The sequence below is a fragment of the Girardinichthys multiradiatus genome, chromosome 14, assembly GCF_021462225.1.
Source record: "Girardinichthys multiradiatus isolate DD_20200921_A chromosome 14, DD_fGirMul_XY1, whole genome shotgun sequence".
Lineage (NCBI taxonomy): Eukaryota > Metazoa > Chordata > Actinopteri > Cyprinodontiformes > Goodeidae > Girardinichthys > Girardinichthys multiradiatus.
The window spans coordinates 33,395,309-33,417,739 of record NC_061807.1 but is presented as its reverse complement, the minus strand read 5'-3'; the positions used below and the strand labels follow the sequence as shown (position 1 = coordinate 33,417,739).

At 39.1% G+C, this 22,431-nt stretch overlaps 1 protein-coding gene across 4 annotated transcripts in view; it reads right to left on the bottom strand.

The window, feature by feature from the left end:
- Window positions 1-1,634: 1,634 nt before the first annotated feature.
- The window catches only part of col4a5 (collagen, type IV, alpha 5 (Alport syndrome)), a 79,048-nt gene continuing 58,251 nt past the window's right edge, over window positions 1,635-22,431 (bottom strand). The window contains exons 28-52 of one of the 4 annotated variants that reach the window (XM_047385495.1): window positions 22,101-22,251; window positions 21,866-21,979; window positions 19,950-19,958; window positions 19,266-19,433; window positions 18,551-18,640; window positions 18,005-18,154; window positions 17,797-17,895; window positions 17,626-17,715; window positions 16,512-16,651; window positions 16,311-16,437; window positions 16,057-16,236; window positions 15,917-15,967; window positions 15,641-15,826; window positions 12,758-12,766; window positions 9,718-9,726; window positions 8,363-8,496; window positions 8,165-8,237; window positions 7,984-8,055; window positions 7,756-7,881; window positions 6,023-6,121; window positions 5,571-5,783; window positions 5,306-5,483; window positions 5,109-5,223; window positions 3,483-3,655; window positions 1,635-3,319 (exon numbers count right to left, since the gene is read on the bottom strand). In XM_047385495.1, the coding sequence (XP_047241451.1) occupies window positions 3,238-3,319; window positions 3,483-3,655; window positions 5,109-5,223; window positions 5,306-5,483; window positions 5,571-5,783; window positions 6,023-6,121; window positions 7,756-7,881; window positions 7,984-8,055; window positions 8,165-8,237; window positions 8,363-8,496; window positions 9,718-9,726; window positions 12,758-12,766; window positions 15,641-15,826; window positions 15,917-15,967; window positions 16,057-16,236; window positions 16,311-16,437; window positions 16,512-16,651; window positions 17,626-17,715; window positions 17,797-17,895; window positions 18,005-18,154; window positions 18,551-18,640; window positions 19,266-19,433; window positions 19,950-19,958; window positions 21,866-21,979; window positions 22,101-22,251 (2,838 nt within the window). In that variant the 3' untranslated portion in view covers window positions 1,635-3,237. The remainder of the gene's footprint in view (window positions 3,320-3,482; window positions 3,656-5,108; window positions 5,224-5,305; window positions 5,484-5,570; window positions 5,784-6,022; window positions 6,122-7,755; window positions 7,882-7,983; window positions 8,056-8,164; window positions 8,238-8,362; window positions 8,497-9,717; window positions 9,727-12,757; window positions 12,767-15,640; window positions 15,827-15,916; window positions 15,968-16,056; window positions 16,237-16,310; window positions 16,438-16,511; window positions 16,652-17,625; window positions 17,716-17,796; window positions 17,896-18,004; window positions 18,155-18,550; window positions 18,641-19,265; window positions 19,434-19,949; window positions 19,959-21,865; window positions 21,980-22,100; window positions 22,252-22,431) is intronic. The other 3 variants (XM_047385496.1, XM_047385497.1, XM_047385498.1) reach the window with 3 other exon arrangements.

Here is a 22,431-nt window from a genome sequence, read left to right as displayed (position 1 = left end):
TGCTGACCGACAGTAGCCCAATTTCTACTGATACCTTGTTGGTCACCAACACCAATGGTGGTCATTGTTAACCCGGGCCTCGACCAATCCGGTATGGAGATCATGTTCTTGACTCATATGATAGATGTGGCAAAGGTTTTTTTAGCCAGATGTTCTTCCTGAAGCAAGCCTCTGCATTTATATGGGTTTGGGAACAGCACAAATAGGACACAGGACATTTTCCCCTCCTTTACATTGCATTTGATGACTGATTTATTTTTAAATCAGCCATTAACGTGAATATTTCAGCTTTAATTATTAATATTGGGTTGTTGCAACTAATGGAATTTAATTAAATGGATAACGTAATGAAAAGCCAAAAGTACATGCAATGAATTAAAAAGTACACATCATCTCTTCCGTCATAATCAGCTTGTTGTTGAAAATGTATTAATTTTGTTTGGTCAGGGGTCCTCTGTATATATGTTTTTATTCCTAAGAGCTTGCAGTAAATAATGCTGTCCTGCATTGATTCTGCTTAGTGAAAGAGACATTGCACCATTTTGTACTTTTGGTAATGCTGCCATCTGCTGGGTATTTTGTAGTATTTGATGACTAACTTCTAAAATCTGATTAAATATCAGAAACAAATCTGATTTTATCAACTACACCAGCTCTTTCACCTTTGACAATCCTATTTTCCAGTTGGGCCCCTGTAGAGTTAACGCTAAGGGGCCCATTGTGTATTGATGTAGAGATGATATGATCCAAAACTTGTTCTGTCTCCTTATGGTATTCTGAACCTTAAATTTCATTCTACTTTCACCACTCAGTTAAGACATTAGGAAAATTAAATAAAATACCTTCAGATTTTGGGATTCCAGAACCAGCTGCAGTGGATCATTGTGAGACTGTTGACTAATTTTAAAAACCAGGAACCAAGACTTAAAGGGGTGATGGTGTCCTGTGCCAAAACATGAAAAACTCAAAATATTAATTTTAAGCAATACATAGTATAATACAAAGTCCTTCAATGTGTTTTTTGAGAACTTTATCAGAAAATAGGTGATACACTACCAGACACTTTGGTAACTCCACACGCCTATTCTCATCCTCTGAAAAAGAACTCAGCTGCTGCGAATGAATGAAGTTTGCAGCTTTGAGGCAGACTCTACATGCAGTTGTCTAAATGGACTGTCTAGGAATCCAGTCTCCTACGGTGTTCTCCAGAAACCTCACCAACATTGAGGGGACAGGGCCTGTTAGGGTGATCCTCAATGATGAGCCTGTGTTTTGTTCTTGGTTCTCTGGTGAAGACCTGAGTTTTCTCCGAGTACTTCAGTACATTACTACGGTAGATTTGTTTCAAGAACTTTGGTAAATTCTTAGGATTTTCCAAGGTATTCTGGTTTTCTCCCACTGACCAGAGCCAAATATATAGGAAAAGGCAACTGATGGTGGGATTGTGAGCTGGTTCAGATGTTTCTGTGATGGACTTGTGTTATTAGTTCTAAACCTTTTCTTGGTATAGAATCAAGTAAAATTAGGATACTACTAAAATGACCATATATTACATATATATCATATTTGTAAAAATTAACAGCAGCTCTGTCAAACTATTCTTCCATGTTAATAAGCTTACATTTACAAAAGACAAGACTTTAGCCATAGTATTTATTTCAGTTTTAAAAGTTTATAACAACTTCTGAGTAAAATAACAAAACGGAAAAGAAAACAAATACACATCTTTAATCGAACCCGAGGTTGACAAAATTAGAATTCATAAAAGCAGTTATGAAAACAAATAACAATAAAATCACAGGAAAATATTTCTCTCCTGCCGAGTTACATCAGGAGTGCTTCCACCTGATAAGAGAGGCGCATTTAAATGTTGCAGACACTTAAACCTGTGTTTTAAGGTTTAAATTCAAGCCAACGTTAAGTGGGTTCAGACATTTTTGTTGAACCTAAATCTATGGAGCTCTTTTCACAGATAGGCCCAGCACCTGGAAAATGTTAGAGAACATGTAGCATTTTCTAATTAACTAGTTTAAATGGTTTTTCACAATTCATTTGTAACATTACACCACCTAAAAACAACACCATTTAATTGAACCAGCATTTACTCATCTTGCAAACTGAAACCAGAAGATAAGAATGATTGGGGATTGGTAAGGATTCTAACCAACAGGTTTATTTTGTGAGAAATGGCTGTTGGTTAAGTAATGTTCTTTGTCTTTTGGCCATTCTGAGGTTAAAGCAGGTTTAAAATTTCCCCACAGCCCCCAAAAATACAATATCTGTATGTTGTTTTTTTCAAATATAAATTTATTATATATAAAATACTGTTCCATTCATAAAAAGCCTTACTTTGTACAATATCTCAGTGAGCAATAAAAGTAAATGTGTGTGTGCTTGTGAGTGTGTGAGCTAAAAACAACCTGGAAAAATAGTCGCAACAAACAGCTGGTACAACTTCAGCCCTAATATGCTTTAAAACAAAACAAAAGGTGTTTTACACAATATACACATTTTATTACTTACAAAAATAAAATGAAGAGCAAGAAGGTGAAGGCTGATGGTTAACAGGTGGGATACAGCAGGGTTAGTTCCATGAAATGGGATGTGAAACCACAGAATGATGACAGACAGAGAGGAAATAGGTCGTTTTTTTTTGGGGGGGTAAAAGCCAGTCGGTCTCAGTGAAGGAAAGCTCTTCAGTGCATCTCTCATCCTGGATAATCCAAAGTCAAAGTGCTGATTTGGTAACTGTTGGAGACCATCTGCGCCTCATTAGTAAGGCTATAAAAGTAGAAAGAAATATATGTAGGGAAACATATTTTTGTTGCACCAAGACTTCAACAGTGATTTTTCTAAGAAAGAAAAAAACAAAACAAAAAAACACAGTCATTAAATAGGGAAAAAAGACTGAAAAAATGCACTTTTGCTGTCATACATCCATTATGGCACCATCAAGCGGATATTTGTCTGCTTTCATTTTGAGGTACTTCTTAAGAAAAACAAAGACTAAATGTAAGAATATTCATGTCGGTTTTTAACTCTTGTAAGCTGTGTCGCACAGTAGCACCATCGTTTCAATTTTAGATTGTTTTTTTCTTTATTCTCGAAAGTCATTGGAAATCCATCTTGTTGCCATGTCAACGGTTGACTGGAACCCCTGTCGTTTATCCAGATGTGTTTAGGTGTGGATAGGGCGTCCCTGCTGGCAGTGGCGGCTCTGTCCGCTGCCACGTGATATTACGTTCTCTTCATGCACACCACACAGCGGCTGACACGTGTATGCAGGTTACCCGCCTTTAAAGTCTCTGACTGGGGCTTCCTGTGAGGTGGTTGGGAAAGATGACAAATGTGAGAAGTTGTGAAAAAATTAAAAGATTGTTTCTTCAAACGCTGTCTAAATTTGTAGCAGGGCACACCTCAGAAAGAAGGCGGAACTGTTAATTTTCCTGTAATCATCAAAAGTGGAGTTTGCCTAAACTGACCTGAACATGTCAGAAAGCTCCACTGTAGCCAGCCAGAAGCTGTAGGAGTTGCTGAAGTAGTTACATGATCCTCTGCCGTGGCACTCTATGAAGGGGGTGCTGCGGAACTCCTCCAGGCAGGAACCGGGGGAGGCCAGTGCCTGACCGGAGCCCTCAGCGCCTGCACTAGTGTGCTGGGAAGGAGAGGAACAGAGTTTTATGTGTTCGTTTAAGACATGTAGACAATAACTGGGTTGACTTAAAACGTCTACAGACGTATTCTCAAACCTCTAAAGTTAGCTGACTAAATGAGAGCTGATGTCACAAATTTAGTCGTAACCATAGATTAGCTTTACGGGAATTCGTTATGGATCTGAAATCAAACACAAAACATGCCTATTAAACTGCAACAGTAAAAGTATGACTATTAGGAACTGGATTTATCTTTTCCATCAGAATTTTCTGAAAAGAAACTTGAAAATGTGAATCCAAAATATTTAGGATACACAATTACTATGACTGTAATGATGCAGCTCAAGAGAGGAGATGATTAGTCAGGGAACAGAATCAGCTGATTTTCAGCTGCATTGGCCCTCAGTGGTGTCATCCTGGCTGGTCAGAAACTCATAAATCCAATCTTTTTAACAATCAGTGAACACACCACACTTAAGCACTACCAGACTGCAGCAACAACACTTTTGCTGGACGTTGTTTCTGAGGTAAGAAGACCCACGGTTAGTTATTTTTAGTATTAGTGTGCCATTCTGGTTGGTTCATACTGAGCTGTTTTTGGTACAACAGCAAGCCATATCAGGGATACCTCTGATTCTAAAACAAATAATTAATCACGGTAGAATTTGCTGTAAAACTTCATAATACAAATTGTATATGTCGATTTCTTGGTTCAGTTATTAACCAAAATTTACTAGAAATAAAAACATTTTCTTATTGTGTCAAATATTGCTATATGATAAAAACAAAATGAATTAATTACAATGTTTCTAATTAATTCGATTTGTTTTATTGTGTCACGACTCCACTTTTACCATTATAGTTCTTAAACAGAAATTGGATTTGGCTAAAATCTGTTTGGGTCTATCATAGCTTGAACCACAGAAGATAAAATGTAGTCAAGACTCTTTGAAATAACATGAAATGTCCCTTTACTGCCTTTTAACGCTGATAGGAAGCTGTGAAGCAGATGCTAACTTCGGTTTCATTAATGGCTTACAGTTAGCGAGACGTGGTATTTGCACAGATTGAACATGGTTTTCCCTGTTTTTTACAGAGTACCTACAAATATTGCAAGTTAAACACTTTGAATCTGCTGGGGGCTCCTTCAATGCTAGGTAACTGAGTGCGGTTGGCCAACCCGATGAAAGTGAAGTCCTACTTTTCTTGCTTAAAAATGAGAGATAACAGAGTGTCAAGCATAAAACGAACACCTTTATATCTGGGTCTTGTAATAACAGCAAAAGTTTACTTAAGTCACATACTCACAGCAACTAGATGTTTGAGACAGACTTTAATTAGACGTGAAATATTGGACTATGGTACTATTACAACACCTTGTAACACATTTACTGTCCTGTTTTTAAACCAGGTAATTCAAAACCAAAGCATGTGTGCATCCACACATCCTCTTACCATCATGAAGGAGTAACCAATCCACAGGAGATTCCAGTTTGCAGGGCAAAGGGGGACCTGGATGGTCTGGCTGTGGACTGCAATCACCATGGCTGGAGCTTCACACACAGAACACCTAAAAATTATACATAGACACATATTCACTAAACATAAATCCATCCTTTGAAATTTAACAGCACCGGACCTTCCATCTCTACCTGCTGATGTAAGGCTTGATGTTCTCCCCAGTCACAGCCTCCATGGACATAGGCATGGGTTTCGGAGTGGACAGCCAGTAGGAGTAGTCGTTACGGGCAGCAAAGTTGCAGACGTTGTTGATGTTGCAGAACATAAAAGGCATGGGGCTGAATCTGCGCAGACAGCTGCCGGCTGTGCCTGCATTACAAGCATTAAATCAGAGGTTTGTTTCTGGTCAAACTTTGGAGAAGAATTCAAGTTTAATCAAATAAAACTGCTTCTTACCAAGGTCCTGGCCGTGTGCCCTCTCGTTGCCCTGCACGTATAACAGAGAATATCCGTCGTAGATGGGGCTAGTTCCCAGAGGACAGTCTGGTGCTACTTCAGTCTGGCTGTGTCGGGTAACGAGGAAGCCATGGGCTGCTGACACTGACCCTGGAATACCAGGCGGACCCTGTGGACCATCTGAACCAGGTGGGCCAGGGTTGCCCTTTTGACCTGGGAGAGGAGACATTAGATAAATCAAATGAAACCAGAAAAAAATCTGCAACAGCTGGAACAAAATGATCAGAAAGAGCTGTGTCTCTAATCAGTAATCAGAAATATTATTAAATTACATTGTATGTAATTTCCATGTGTATTGTGTTCAGTCAAATGAAAACAAAATCATAAAAATAAAATATAAAAAATTAAATTGACTTGTTTTCTTCTTTTGAGCAGCAATTTACATTACTCACCAGGCCGTCCTACAAATCCAGTTTCTCCTTTCCTGCCAGGTGGGCCGTTGAAGCCTGGAGGACCAGATGCACCTGGATCTCCTGGTGTACCGGGTGGACCTAGAAGAAAGAGCCATTAGTAGGGTTGTAACGAAACGTTCTGGCACAAGATCTTGCAATAATGGAACAGCACAATATTTCTTGTAAAAATGAAGGGTGCCTAGTTTAGCAGCAAGAAGGGCCTCAGTTTGACTCCTGTCCTGGGATCTTTCTGCATGGAGTTTGCATGTTCTCCCTGTGCATGTGTGGGTTCTCTCTGGGTACTCCGACTTCCTCCCATAGTTCAAAAACATGACTGTTAGGTTAATCGGTCTCTCTAAATTGCCCTTAGGTGTGTGGGTGATTGTTAGCCCTGTGTGTGTCTGTGTTGCCCTGAGCTGGACTGGCGACCTGTCCAGGGTGTACCCCGCCTCTCGTCTGTAGAGTGCTGGAGATAGGCACCAGCTTCCCTGCGACCCACTATAGAAGAAGCGGTTGTAGAAAATAGATGGATAGATGTTTGAGAGTCCTATTTTGAAGTAACAAAGGAAGTAGTTCTTAGTAGCCCCTGGTGACCTGACATATTTAGCTTAAAAAGACCCCTTATAAGCACTAAACCAAAGGGTTATTTAGCAATTCTAATTTCACCATTTTTCGCGGTCTGAAGTGCATTTGATAATCACTCATCAGCAAGTATTTCCCCCCTTACACACCTCTGTGGCTTTTGCTTTTTTGTCACACTTTATTGTTTCTGATCCTCAAACAAAATTAAATATCAGACAAAAATATTACAAACATGATACAAAATCTAACATAACCTGATACAAAATTCCCTCTTCAAATGATTTCATTTATTAATGGAATAAGCTATCCAATCCAGCGAGGCCCATTGAGAAAACGTAATCGCCCTCTGAACCGAATAACTGGTTGTGGGAACTTTGACATCGACAACTGCAATCAAGCATTTTCACTTGTCTTATACATCACTGTGGAGTTTTGGCTCAATCTTCCTTGCAGAATTATTTTATTACAGCCATAATGAAGGGTCTTTGAGCATCAAGGGCCTGTTTAGAACCAGGCTTTGACTAATCCATTCTAAACGTTTGTTTTCTTTGTTGGAATATTTAGAATTTGACTTGCTGGCTTGCTTCAGATCACTGCGCTGCTGCAGAAACCAAGTGGATTTGAGCTTGAAGTCACAAAGAAAAAGATGGACAATCTCCTGCAGTATTTTCTGACAGAGAGCACAATTCAGTCAGTCAATATCATCACTTGTCCATGTTGTTTCTGCTCTCTGGATAATGACCCTTATCTGGGTTCCCTGGTGTAACAAAGCTTTAGAAATGACTATTTTATCCTTCAAGACTGACAATGACTGGTTTTCTTCTGTTCTTAAATCTCTTTAGATTGGGGCATGATGTGTTGCATTTTGAGATATTTTAGCCTACTTCAAGTTGCCAGTCAGGTTCTACTTTGACCATTTCTTCATATAGGTATATACAGGTCTGAGAGTAATCAGGTCTGGGTGTAGCTAGAAAACCTGAATCACATGGATAGCACGTTCCCCTAAATCAACATTTAGTATGCAGCTTCTTGAGTTCATGCTTCCTGTCTATACCAACACTCCCTTGCTGGTTTAAAACAATTCAAGGAGTGACCCATACATCCAACATGATGTAACGACAGTCAAACTGAATTAAATCATCTTCACCCACCTAAGGGTCCAGGGGGTCCAGAAGGACCTGGTAACCCTGGAGGACCCGGGCTTCCCCGTGGACCAGGAGGCCCTCTCTCGCCTTTCACATTTACTTCTGAACTTGGAGCAGGATCTCCAGGAGGGCCTGTGTAGAAATAATTCAGAAGATGACTTATTAGCTTTAATATTCAAATTGTGTGTAGCTCAGGTCGCTGTTTGCTTGAGCTGAAACTGTGTGTTCACCCACCAGGGATCCCGTCTGCACCAAGATCTCCAGGAAGGCCACTTGGACCAGGCAGTCCTGGCTCTCCCTTTTGTCCTGACAGAGAAGAAATGAAAGACGATTCTTGTTATTTACAATTAACTCTGAAAGCTTTCACAGCTTTGTACAGCAGAAAGAAGCCAAAAATCAATTATTGTAACCTAACCTGGGAAGCCGGAAACACCTGGAAATCCTATGTCTCCCTTCATACCAGGACCACCAGGACCACCAGCTGAGCCCTTATACAAAAAAAAAAGATTTGTAAAATTTTCAACACTTTAAAAAAAAAAAAATCATATTAATGTCTTTTATTTTTTCACCAGTTGGGAAAAATAATGTAGTTATTCCAACAACTGGATCTTACCGGCGCTCCTGGAAAACCAAGATCTCCCTTCTGACCAGGAAGGCCAGGCTGACCGGGAGTTCCGGGATAACCCTTCTCTCCCTTAACACCACCGCTTCCCGGGAGCCCGCGGGAACCCTCTGGCCCAGGTGAACCTGCAGATGCACAGGATAAGAGGTCAGAAATGTTCTTTATCTGAGAGAAACAACACAATATGACATCACACGCATGTGTCATTTTATTTACAACAGGATTAAAATCACTGTATTGACCAAAATAGTCCTAAAATTGGTCAGACTTCACTTCTGTTGGAGCTATTTCAAGCGTCTGGCATTTCAAGGTGAGTTAATCATCAGCGCAACATCTAGCGTAACATGAAATTAAATAATGTTATTTTCATATTATTACTGCAGCAATTTGAAAGGCAATTGTATATACTCTGTGGCAGTGGGGAATGTGTGTGGTATATATATGGTTTACATATATATATATATGGTTTACATATATATATATATATATATATATGGTTATATATAGTTTAAATAAAGCTGTTTTTGGCTTCCCTGAACATCCCTCTCTTACTTACAGAAACTGTAATGGACCTTTTATTTTACGTCACACTATTATGCTGTAGATTGCAAAAAATGAAATTTCATCTCTGAAAACCATAATAAACAACAGAACAATTTCATTCATATACTCAGTATACATGGTCATGTCTTTTGTTTGTTTTTTAACGTCAACCTTCCTAGGGAATACACATGTAAATCAGTTTTAGTTACAATCTGGCATGTTTAAATCAAAAACGGTATTTAATTTGCAACTAGTTGAGCATTTGTCTCTAATTCCATACACATACATTAGACAGTCTTACTGTCAAAACAATGTGTTCCTATAATCAAAATGACAAAACCATATTTTGGTGTAATTATTACGTCAAAAGGTTTTACAACATAGGAACAAAACTTATCAGTTAAAGATAATCTGGTAAAGGTATCACAATATTTATATGTTTCATAGCCCTGCTGGAGATGTCCATTTGGTGTAGATGTCCTGTAGAAAAAAAGGAACAATATATAACATCAGTAAAACCCATCCATCCATCCATCTTTAGCGTGGTGATCCCTCAGCAGTCAACTGGTGCGAAGCAGGGTGAAAGGACCATCACAGTGATGTATCTCATTATAAAACAAGGTTTTTTAGTCGGTTAGAACAAGCTGCAATGCATGGTGAAAACTCTGAGAATATCCTTTTAGGCACCAGGCCTAACCATCGAAGCGACCATGCAGCTGCTTCCATTAATGTTCCACACAGAAGCTGAGTTATAGCTCAGCCTGACAATGTTTGATCAAAACCAAGAACCTATTGAGTCTAACCTGGAGGACCTAGGATTCCCAGAATTCCCATGTAAACCAATACCAGGATGATGTCGCCGGGCAAAAAAAGAAGAAGAGGAAGTTTAGACAGGAAAAAACATTAACAGCAAGAGCATATAGGAAGTAATAATCCTAGTACTATTAATATGTTTCTTTAAATTAGTGCCTTATGTTTAAAGGTTGTTTTATTACCAAGTATTTCCCAACGGCTTATTCTGGCACAATTTCCTGTGACTACAATACTCATTAAACAATATTACATAGTTTGTACTCAATATTAATTTATTCAGTATTTATTATACATTTACAAATGTTTATCTTTTTTGTTGTTTGTTTTTCATATTTGATATAACCTGGCTTTAAATTCTTTGAGGGCTTGTAATTAGAGATACTGTATTTAAGGTATTTAAGGATGCTTTTTATTATAAACAAATAAACTTGCCAAATAAACTTGCTTTCCACTTTTTACTTCCAAGATGAGCATCAGTTGCTCATCAGCAGATTATTACATATTTATATCTACACATTGTCATTTCACCCACACATAACTACATTTTGTTTCTGTAAGCAGTTTACTTAACCTTAGTTTATCCATTTAAGTATCTTGGTTGTTAAATGTTTTGATGAATTATGAAGCTAAATTATTATAGGGGTGCTCAAATCTTCCATATGATTTTCTTTAATTTACTCTATTTCCCTGTAGTTCTGATGCCTGTTTGGACCAGTTAACTCTTAGCTAATATGACAGATTCTGACACCTTATCAAGTGAAAATAACGTTGATTTTGTTGGTGGATATTGGAGTTATTGGAGTCACATTTGCTTGCAGTCGGCAATATATGAGGTCTGTGAGAAGCTGATGCACAGAGGTATGAAGTTTCTATATCTGACAGAGATTATAAAAAATTTGTTTCTTTTTTTAGCTTTGTCTCTTTGTGGGTCTTTATCCTTTCAAAGTACACTGTCAGGTTTAAGCATTGTGCCTAAATGCAGCTCCAAGTACTCTGCCTGGCCAAAACAAAAGTCGCCACCAAAAAAAAGGTCACGCTCTAATATTTCGTTGGACCGCCTTTAGCTTTGATTATGACACACATTCACTGTGGCATTGTTTCGATAAGCTTCTGCAATGTCACAAGATTTATTTCCATCCAGTGTTGCATTCATTTTTCACCAAGATCTTGCATTGATGATGGTAGAGTCTGACCGCTGCACAAAGCCTTCTCCAGCACATCCCAAAGGTTCTCAATGGGGTTAAAGTCTGGACTCTGTGGAGGCCAATCCATGTGTGAGAATGATGTCTCCTTGAATCACTCTTTCTCAATTCAAGCCTGATGAATCCTGGCATTGTCATCTTGGAATATGCCCGTACCATCAGAGAAGAAAAGATAAATTGATGGAATAACCTGGTCATTCAGTATATTCAGGTAGTCAGCTGACCTCATTCTTTGAACACATACTGTTGCTGAACCCAGACCTGATCAACTGAACCCAGACCTGACCAACTGAACCCAGACCTGATCAACTGAACCCAGACCTGATCAACTGAACCCAGACCTGACCAACTGCAGCAACCTCAGATCACAGCACTGCCTCCACAGGCTTGTACAGTAGGCACTAGGCATGATGGGTGCATCACTTCATCTGCCTCTCTTCTTACCCTGATGCCTCCATCACTCTGGAACAGGATAAATCTGGACTCATCAGACTATATGACCTTCTTCCATTGTTCCAGAGTCCAATCTTTATGCTCCCCAGCAAATTGAAGCCTTTTTTCCTGGTTAGCTTCACTGATTGGTGGTTTTCTTAAGGCTACACAGCTGTTCAGTCCCAATCCCTTGAGTTCTCTTCACATTATGTGTGGAAATGCTCTTAATTTCACTGTTAAACAGAGCCCAGAGTTCTACTGTTTTTCTCTGATATGATTTCACCAAACGTTTAATTGATCACCGATCACGATCATTCAGGATTTTTTTCCAGCCACATTTCTTCCTCGAAGGGTCCCCACTATTCTTCCAGTTTTTAATAATGTGTTGGACAGTTCTTAACCCAATTCTGGTAGTTTCTGCAATCTCCTTAGATGTTTTCTCTGCTTGATGCATGACAATAATTTGACCTTTCTGAAACAGACTGACATCTTTTCCACGACCACAGGATGTGTTTTTCCACAAGGTTGTTTAATGAGAAGTAATTCATTGCACCAGTTGGGGTTAAATAACTTGTTGCCAGCTGAAACATAATCACCCACGCAGTAATTATCCATTAGGAGGCTCATACCTATTTGCTTAGTTTAATCCAGGTGGCGATTTTATTTTTGGACAGGCACAGTATGTCTAAATGTGCTTCCGCATTCCAGCTTATTTCTGAAACATATCCCTTATCTTAATCACATGATAAGAATTTAGGTCAAAAAAATGTTAAAGCTGCAGTAAATTACATGGTTAATAATTATATGGAACTATATGGTTCTGGTGACTTGGATCTGTGGTTTATGAGGTTTCATATAGTCCAGGATTGAGAGTGCAAGAGAAAACTTGAGGTTCTGGAGGGCACTCTTTTCAAAATAACTTAAGATAAACACATTATGTTTACATTATGATGTAGTAAATATTGAATCCAGAAACCATTTGAATTATACAGAAATCACAATAAAGAACACAATAAAGAAGAGTGATGTAAATTATTTGGTGAGTTAGTTAAATGGTGAGTGTTTGTGATAAATGATTCAATGCTTCAAACTTGATTTAATCTGACAGCCCCCATCTATGATCTGGGTAACATAGTGCAGCACTCTACTTATATAGGACATTTTCAATGTATGTTCACTTTCATTTTTTTCTAAACATGCTTACTTGTTAAACGTGGACTATCCAACCATCAGAGTGCATGAAAAGTGAGAGAAAGGAGTGATTAGGGAGAAAGTAAAAGAAGACTCGGAGAGTTTTCAGTTGATTTGTTTCCATCACAGTGGATCAGAAAGTGAGATTAAACTCAAGTGATGATGCAGGAGACGTGCAAAAAAAACTGGATGCAGTTCATCAAACCTGAGGGGCCTGCGAGGCCGGACGTAAGAGTTGTCACGTGGAGAGGCGAGGGCCACACCGTGGTGGGCGGGGCCAAGCCAGAGGAAACATGGAGTAAGATTTCATAGCATCATGTTTTCATACTGATACATTTTATTTCCTTCTGGCCTCACACAGTGACGGAGTTTGGTGGAAATGATTTCATAGCTTTATGTCTGTCGAGTACTAAATTTCATACAAACCGACAAACATCAATGATATCTTTGGTAGCAAACTTTAATTGCTGATGATGTCATTAAAAGCGAAACGCTCAATAGCTCATTCCATCCCATACTGGTGTGTAGACACGTCAAAATAGACCTTATAGTGACTTCAGCAAAGCATTTAGCATTTCTTATGTTACATTGTCATGTGAAGAAGTCAGTGGGAGCGATCTACAGTTAATTCCCTGTACATTTTAAATGTGAATTGAATGTGAAATTATTACACTTCGTTCTTCGGAGTGTTTTTCGGGTTTGTCCACTCTATCCAGCACTGTGTGAGGTTCGGTGTTGGTGATGGGACAAACAGTCTCCATGCAGATGACGTGATTGGTGGGGCAAAACCCAGTCAGAACAGCAAAGCCAGACACAAACTCAAAAGTAGTATTATTCCGTTTCTAGGTTTAATGATGCGATGCACCGATTGCTGCTTGAGGTATATGGAAATCTCTTATTCGCCAACTCTGAATCCTCCTTAAAGTAATAACACCAGAATATGTATATGTGGCTAAATTACAATGTATATTGTGACCATAGTAAAACATTTCTAATAATAAAAAAATAAAATTCTTTCTTCAAACCAGCATCATGTCTCTGAAATTTAAAGATGTAGATCTTCTTTGTAAATTAGACCATAGCTTAACTTTTTAACCCTTTCTTCCCCTCCAAAAACCATAAACGTGGAGCTGATAACAGGACACAGAGACAGCAAGGATTTAAAATAAACTGCTAACATCTTAAGAATAATTGAATAAAATAAGGCCTATTGGTAGACTGAAAGACGACACAATAATTGACATTATTTTAAACATATGTTTGCTCACTTTTTAAAATGGCAATATTTATAAAAACCTTATTCTTTCTGCTGCCGGATCATTCTAGATAGCCATTTAAACCTGTTCAGATTTAAGAGATATTTTGACACTTATGAAATTTGGTTTGGTAACATTTTAATCAGTAGTAGTTCCCTTATTCATTGTAAACTAATGTCATGTCACAGTGAGGAGTTTTTAGAAAGAAATCAGTAGAAGGCTAACAGCTAGTCAACGTGGTTTGGGTGAATTTTCCAAATTCAATCAACTTCAGCTGAAAATGTTTATGTTTACAGCACAGTTAGTGGATATTATCTTTCCAAACTTTGACCAAAGACTGATGTTACATTTGCCACTGTTTTTAGTCGAAGGTCTATGTTAAAGTTATGATGGTTTATGCGATGATTAAATGTGACCTTCATGTTTGCTGACAGTGGGGTAAACATCTATTGTATTGCATCAAAATTATGTTCCTATGCTTTTTTCCAAATCTTGTACTTGTTTGGATATTATCCTGACAGCCTTACAATCAGCTGACTGAGCAGACCGATGCAATGTTGTTTTACATAGCAAAATTGGCATTGTTGGGCTACGAAAAGGGCTAAGAAACAGTAATATAGAATAGTATTACCATCGCTATAAACTTTGCCATTCTGAGTTTACTGTTTACATTGCTAAAATCTGCTATTGTTGCAACTATTACTGATTATTACTTCACAAAACGTCACTTGAAATATTTCTTTGGAGGACTGTTCCCCTTAGAGGTGGAGCACACCTCCACAGGCAAACAGTTCATTGATAGATCCTCTATACACTCTTCAGATGGAAAAGTAGCAATAATAGATAACATATATGACAAACAGCTAACTTCATGCTAGTAATCTGATGTTTGACAGGCAGATCTACTGGCAATGATCACACCAGACAAGAAAGAAATCGTCCGATTCAGATCATTTGCAGAACAATCGGTGAACTCCCATGTTTTGCTGGGATACATTAATTGTGATACAATAAATGAAGGAATGTCTGTCTGACCCAGAATAAAACTGTCCTGGGAGTGTTTTGATTTTGTCTGTGGCTTAGCTGATTAACACCAGGTTTTACTTTACAAATGATCTACAGAAACCAGACACACAGGCAGGCTGTGAAAAGACAGACATACACAATATCATTCATAAGGTAGTTCAGTTCTGTGGAGAAATGAAAAGTTTACACTAGGCCCCAAGATGGGATCAGGAGAGGATGGAAAGTGGGTGAGGAAACATGTGGGTGGATGAATTGGATACAGGAAACAAATTGCCTGTGACGCAGACACAACAATGTGAAAAAGACAACATAGCGTTTTGGTAAAAAGGGAAACCTCAGTAAAAACTGTGACTGGTGTGAAAGAAAGAGAAGCCCAGCATGTTCTGGTGTCAATTTGGGGTCGGTGTAGTTGAAAACCCAGTGATCATGGCTCTTTGGCCGGTGGTGCTGATTGGTGAAACAGTGACCCATGCAAATCAGCAAACATGGTGATGACAGCTTTCAGATTCAGCATGGAGCTCCTGCCTGGTTTTCTCAGGGTGGAATACAAACATTACATACAAACAAACATATTTTCTAAGTTGGTTCAGTCATCACTGTGTATAAAATACTCAGTCAGTCAGTCAGTCTGGTTATGTATTCCTTTTGTGGAATACAAAACCAAGCACACAATGTTTTTTTCTCTTTTAGGTATTTTAAGATATATGTTGAGATGATTAACTTCATTGGTTTCTTCTCTAAGACAGAAAACCAGGCAGGATCCTCCAACTGACCATCTGGTGACAAATACCACCCAAGCTCTTTACCTGCTCTTCCAGGTGGTCCGGGAGGTCCTTGAAACCCTTTAGGGCCCTGGATTGACTGTCCCGGAGGTCCTGGAGGGCCATTGACACCTGGAGGACCTGGTAAACCTTGAAAACCGACGTCCCCTTTAGGGCCGGGAAAACCTGGGTTGCCAACTGGACCGGGAAGACCTGTGTCTCCCTTCTCACCTTTACAGGAAGTAACAGACAGAAGAGTGATTGCAGAGAACACAGATATGATATAAAGTGTTTAAATACAGCATGATGGGAATAACTTACCTGGCAGACCTTGAACCCCAGGAGGACCAGGAACACCAAAGCCAGAGATTCCTGGAGTAGACAAACAATTACCTGAATCATTCTGAGCATATCCAAAGGATGTTTAGCCAGAATCTACATTGTTATGAGCTGCCACTTACCTGGCTCTCCTTTGATTCCGGCTGGTCCTGGGATCCCATCTCTTCCCGGCTGACCCTTCTCTCCAACTGGTCCAGGTAGTCCTGTTCGACCAGGCTCTCCTTGTCTACCTGGAGCTCCTGGGACACCTGGGGCACCAGGCCCACCATCAAGACCCTTTGGACCAGGCATACCAGGGGGACCTAAAAAGAGAGGTTAAGTCAGTCTGTTCGATTATATAAAAGTTTTACTGAAATATTAAAATAAAATTACTCACCTTGGAAACCTGCAAGGCCTACATCTCCTTTATCCCCTGGTAAGCCTGGTAAACCAGGAAGACCAGGTGCTCCGGGATTTCCTTTGGTTCCAGGACTTCCTGGGAATCCTGGTTGACCTGCATCTCCCTTTAAGAGAAAAAGCACGATTTGTTAAACCAAACTGAACACTGAATATGACTAAATGTGCATATTTCTGTTACCTTTGGTCCTGGTAACCCTGGTGGTCCAACGCCAGCAGAACCTGGTTCACCTTTTTGTCCCGAGGGGCCAGGGATTCCTGGCTGACCTGAGGATCCTGGCCTACCCGGAAAACCTAATGTACCTTTCAACCCTGGCGGTCCTGTAATGTTATTAAAGAAAGAGTAACACTTGCATGGATGGATTCAATATTCAAGTGAAGAACACGTTGGGCACTAAATTGTAAGTTTGACAATTGTAAAATTATTTAAGTTTGCTGATCTGAAGCCCACATGAGTGTTAACACAATGTAAAGGCTGAAAGAAACACCAAGTCTTGTCCTGTCTTTGAAGTGTGTTGCTTTTGATGCACTTCCATTGTAAAAAGTTAATCAATACTGGAAATCAATGGGTTGAAATTCACAGTGTTCTGTTGTGTTAGGACTGGGCTGTTTTACTTTTCTTTGATGTCTCTTGTTTTATTTATTTATTTATGTTTATAATAAAGGATCAACTGCCCACCTGGGAATTAAATGTCAAAACCGGAAGACCACCACCTAGTGGACAAATAATTATTAACTGAAATAATCAGACACCAAGTGATGACCTGAATTTCCTTGCCAGTTCCAAACATTGAACCTATAAGGTATGTAAAGTACATGCATAACAGGGCGTAATTAAGTAATGATAATATTGGATCTTTGCTGCAACATCTGCAATGAGAAATGGTGGAATTTCTTTTCACCAAAAATCAGCAGCAGCCCAATTTATACTGTGATCATAATGTGTATGCTAAAGTGTTAAATGGGAAGGAAGGTAATTACGGAGCTTCATTTTCTTAAAGCATAAGGTCTTCCATTACCATTAAAATTAAAGGCTGATATGAGGGTCTGACAAGGTTATAACAGGCTGCCTCACTCATTAAACTTGGGGTTATATTCAAACCATTTCAGAACCTGGTAAAGACTGAGTCCTTTTTGGTTATATCCTAATACACAAATTTGTACAAATAAAAGAGGATGTATGTGCTTTTCCCCATAACTATGGAAAAATGTAATTCTTTAACACCAACTTGAGAAAAAACAGAAAGTACTTGCAACTGGAAAGTAAAGATCAGACAATAAACAGGCTCACCCACCTGGAACTCCCATATCTCCCATGCTGCCTTTCAGACCTGGAGGTCCAGAACCACCAGGACTCCCTGGGATACCAGGTTCGCCCTTAAGCCCTGCACAAAATAAAGACACCGAATTATGAACTAAACACATAGGCATCCATCCATCCATCCATCCATGCTGTAACTCCTTACCTGGAGGTCCAGGAATTCCAGGGCGTCCATCTAGTCCAGGTGTTCCGGGCTCACCAGGAAGACCTTCAATGCCTTTTGGTCCGGGAGAGCCTGGTAAACCTGAACACAAAGGAATTCATTATGAATGCATCTATATAGCGAGTTTGCTGGACGTTTAAAGATGGCATCTTAACTGAGGTGATGTTTGAATGCTGAATGTCAGCTGTACCTTGTTGTCCAGCATCTCCTTTGATTCCTTTTTCATTTAAATTTACTGGCCCAGGGATTCCTGGGGGTCCCGGGAAACCTCTCTCTCCCTTATCTCCGGTAGGACCAAAAGCACCTGGAAGGCCATCTGCACCTGGAACTCCTGGTTCACCTGCGGCATAGTAAGATGAAACCCTGAAAGATTGCTTCAAAATATTTTTGTCTTTCAATTTTTTTTAACAACAGCACATCAGGGGATAGTCAGAATTAAAAAGCATTTGACCTTTGTTGCCCTTCCCTATGGCTCTGAGTCAAATCTAGTTGGAACTTCTATAGTGCAAATGTAACCATGTCACCGGGTGTCAGTTTTAAATCGTCACCAAAAAAAGTCACATGCTAACAGCACCTGGACAGCGCTTCATGAGACAGACTTCATTTTCACGAGTCACGATGTTGTGGCAGTTTAATATTACTAGACCTTGTTACACTTATACTTGTTTTGTATATTACATGCTATTTAGGATTGGAGACACGAGTTTAAAATACAAGCTAGAGTGTTAGTAAATACCTTTATTTCCTTGTACGCCAGACCTCCCTGGAGAGCCAGGTCCCCCTGATGGTCCTGGAGGTCCCATTGGACCCATGTCGCCTTTTGGACCTGCAGTGCCCCAACAGACAGCAGATGACGTATGTTAGTGGTAAACAAAAAAAAAAAACATACTGAAACAGACAATATATGACTATAAATTAAATGAAAACTAATATTTCTGACAGCTATAATTTTTTTATATACTGATTATTAAGTACTAAGCAGTGTGCTAGCTAGCGTTCTGATAATAAAGCTGGCAGCTTAGCTACATACACAAAAACTAATGCTAAATCAAACATTTTGCTTTCTGATCAAAAAAGAATGAAAACTGTTAACTAATGTTTTTAATTTTGCTTATAAAAACCTATTTGCAATAAACTGCAACTGCTTGATCCACGCTTTTATACAAGGCACTGTCCTATTGTCCCTAACTTTTTATCAGATTTTTACAAAACTCAAAACAAATTAATCAAAGAGCACAATCTTTATGCGATTGCAGACCACTTAGTATTGATGCATTTATTAAACAGGAAAAAAGTCTGATTTTTCATCATTTGACCAATTGATCAGATCATAAGATCAACAGAAAATTTGAAGATTTTGACCTCAGGTCATCTAAATGGTTCATTGCAACATGGTGCATGCTGTAGACTAAAGAATACTATTACCTAATTCAAGGCTATGGTTTTTTTACCTGATAATCCAGGTGCGCCATCCCTTCCAGGTCCTCCAGGGGGTCCTGGGATTCCTATTGGACCAGGGGGACCTGGAAAACCAGGATTTCCTTTGTCACCTGGCAGACCTGGGATGTCTAAGCCTGGTGGACCTGGGTCTCCTTTTGCGCCGTTTGCTCCTTGGTATCCTGTAAGGATGACCATTTAAATCAGCATGGAAACATCTGAATTTCCACCACTTGTGTGAATTGAAGACAAGCTAATTATTTTCACCAAAGTCACCATGCACTTCTCTTTCTAGACTTCAGATACTGAAGTAAAACCATACAGGAGACTAATGTTATGCATATGGTAAAAATCACTAATTTAAAATTCTTCTAAAGACCTAATCATAATTCAAACTAACTACTGAAGTCATCTACAGCTATCAACAGTATTGAAATCAATAAGTCAATGTTACAAAGCTTCAACCCTGTCTGATCGAGATCACAAAATTAAGAAAATAGGCCCAGGAACCACTGGCAGAATAAGCTGCTGGCTAATAGTTAAAAATGTGCAAAAGATGTGAAACAGATTTTCGCACAGTATGAGCCTGACAAACGGCAATTGAAGGAAAGATGCAAGAAACTATGTTTGAAACTGTCAAAACAGTAAATATGTCACATTTTAATGCCATCAGCTGGACCAGAGTTTGCTTACAATACCTTTCTCGCCTTGGCATCAAAGCGTCGCAGGTAAGGAAGGGGCGCGTTTCAAAGTGCAGAACAAGTGAGATAAGAAGAGCAAAGTTTAATGCATCCAATGCATTAAAACGTGAGAGTTGCTGGATTTCTAACAGTTCACATACAGTTCCAGTCATAATTTAATCACTACTTATCATCAGCATGAATGTCACATTCATTTTAGGTTTAAATTGTATTTAAACCATTCATTTGTTGGTGTTGAATAATTCTACAATATAAAACATACTGAACACATGAACTGATTTTGGGTGAATAATCCACATGCAGAATAAAAAATATACATACAGCCTCAAATATAAACAAATAGCCACACTGATATTTGGTTAACAAGTTGCACTAGGACCATACACGTTTTGATGTCATCAAAACATTTCAGGTGTAATTCTAGCTGGGTATTTTTCCGTTGTTCTTATAAAAAACTAGTAGAGTTCCTGGAATGGACCAAGCTTTTAAGCATATTCCAGAATTTTCCAATTGGGTTGAAAGTTGAAGTGATCCCATAACCTAGACCTACAATGCTTTGTCCATTCTAAAACAGGTTTTTTTGTTTGTTTGGGATCACCCAACAGCTAGATAGGTTTAATCTAGAAATGAATGGGTGTTCCAACAGAATGATTCCAAACAAAGCAGGTTTTGGAATGCATAAAACAGGCTATTTGTAAGCTTCTGGAAAGGCCACACCCCCAACCATATTGGGAATTTGTGGACTAAACACTGTGCCTGTGCCATAAATGAGCTCTACCAGTTATTCCAAGAAAAATGGTCAAATATTAATCCAAAATAACATGAGAACCTTATTAGTGGAAGCAAAATATGTCTGTTTTCTCTGCAACTTGATAAGAAACACTAATGCAGCTATTAAGCGTGGGTGTATGTATCTATTTTAGCCTCTGTGTAGAATTTTCACCCTTTGTGGATTACAAAAAATCCACAATAAATTGATACGTGTGCACCGAATTCGTATTCTTTACATTTTTTTAAAATTGTGTTCTATGTTGCACCAGTCAACACCAAAAAATGAACAATTCCCAATGAAAACGCCAGAATTAATGACATTCAGGCCATTGAAGAACATATATAAACTTTAGACCTAAACTATAAGCACAAAAACCTGTATTAGCACAGACTGTCTGGTCACAATTGCCTAATGAGAGCTATCTAACAGAACTTTCTGTTTAGTGTTAAAGGTTGCTGTACATTAAAAATGAGGGGGTGGTGAAAAGAGGTAAAAGGTTGTGCTGGTGCAAATGCGGGTACACTGACACTGTGCTGTTAGTTCTTGTTTGTGATGTTAAGCGTGGTCAGGCATGAAAGGTGCATCTCTGTGACACTGACTTGCGCAAACTGCAATTGCATGAGACAGTTTTGAACCAAATAAACGGCAAGAGACGTGACAAACATGAAGGTTTCTCGACAACGGGCGGCAAAATGGGGAACGAAAGGTGACAAAATAAGGTGCAAGGTGAAGACATGGAAACATTTTCCCAAACAAAGACACTGAGCCAACTTAATAGTAGAGTTACCACTTATATACTGGTATTAAAACTCTCTAAATAAAGGCACATGCTCTGATCACCAACACACACAAAGTGGTGACTTGTACTCGTATATCAACAGGACAATCCCAAGCGAAGTGTTTTTTTTAAGGTGCTCATGTGGAACGTGTGTATTTCAGTAAAGGCTAGGGACAGAGCCAGCCATGCCAAAAAAAAGCCAACTAGTGTGTAATTTCATAAAACATGTACAATTATGTACACAATGATTAAAAATACCATAATTTACATTCTGGATTTTTTTCAAGGCCATTTTGCTATAACGTTTGTAGTTGAAGAAAACTTTAATGGAAACCCAACCCAATCCAATTTTGTGTGTCTCACCTGGTGGTCCCATTGGGCCTGGAGGTCCAGGAGGGCCTGGACGACCCTGTGTTCCACTTGTGGAGCTTCCAGGGAGCCCAGGAGCTCCGGGTAGACCAGGTGTGCCAGGATCCCCTAAACAAGGATAAACAAGTGGCTAGCTGTCAGAAAAGCTGTCATCTTTTTTAACTGTCATCTTAAGCTGTTAATAATACAAGATACATACAGTAATTTATTTACACATTATACACTATACCTTTAGGTCCTGGCAGTCCATCAAATCCAGGTCGCCCTGGTCCGCCTGGGCTGCCAGGGAAACCAGAATCTCCTTTTGGTCCAGTGAAACCCTTAGGTCCTGCTAGTCCAGGTTGACCAGGAGGACCAGGAAGTCCAAAGCCTGGCTCGCCCTTTAACATGCACAGATAGGGAGCAAAGGTTAATTGCTGTTTAAAATTAGAGATAGTTTCATTGCCTATCAATCATTAGATACACTGCTCAAAAAACTAAAGGCTCAAACACTCAAATAACACATCCTAGATCAGAATGAATGAAATATTCTCATTGAATACTTTGTTCTGTACAAAGTT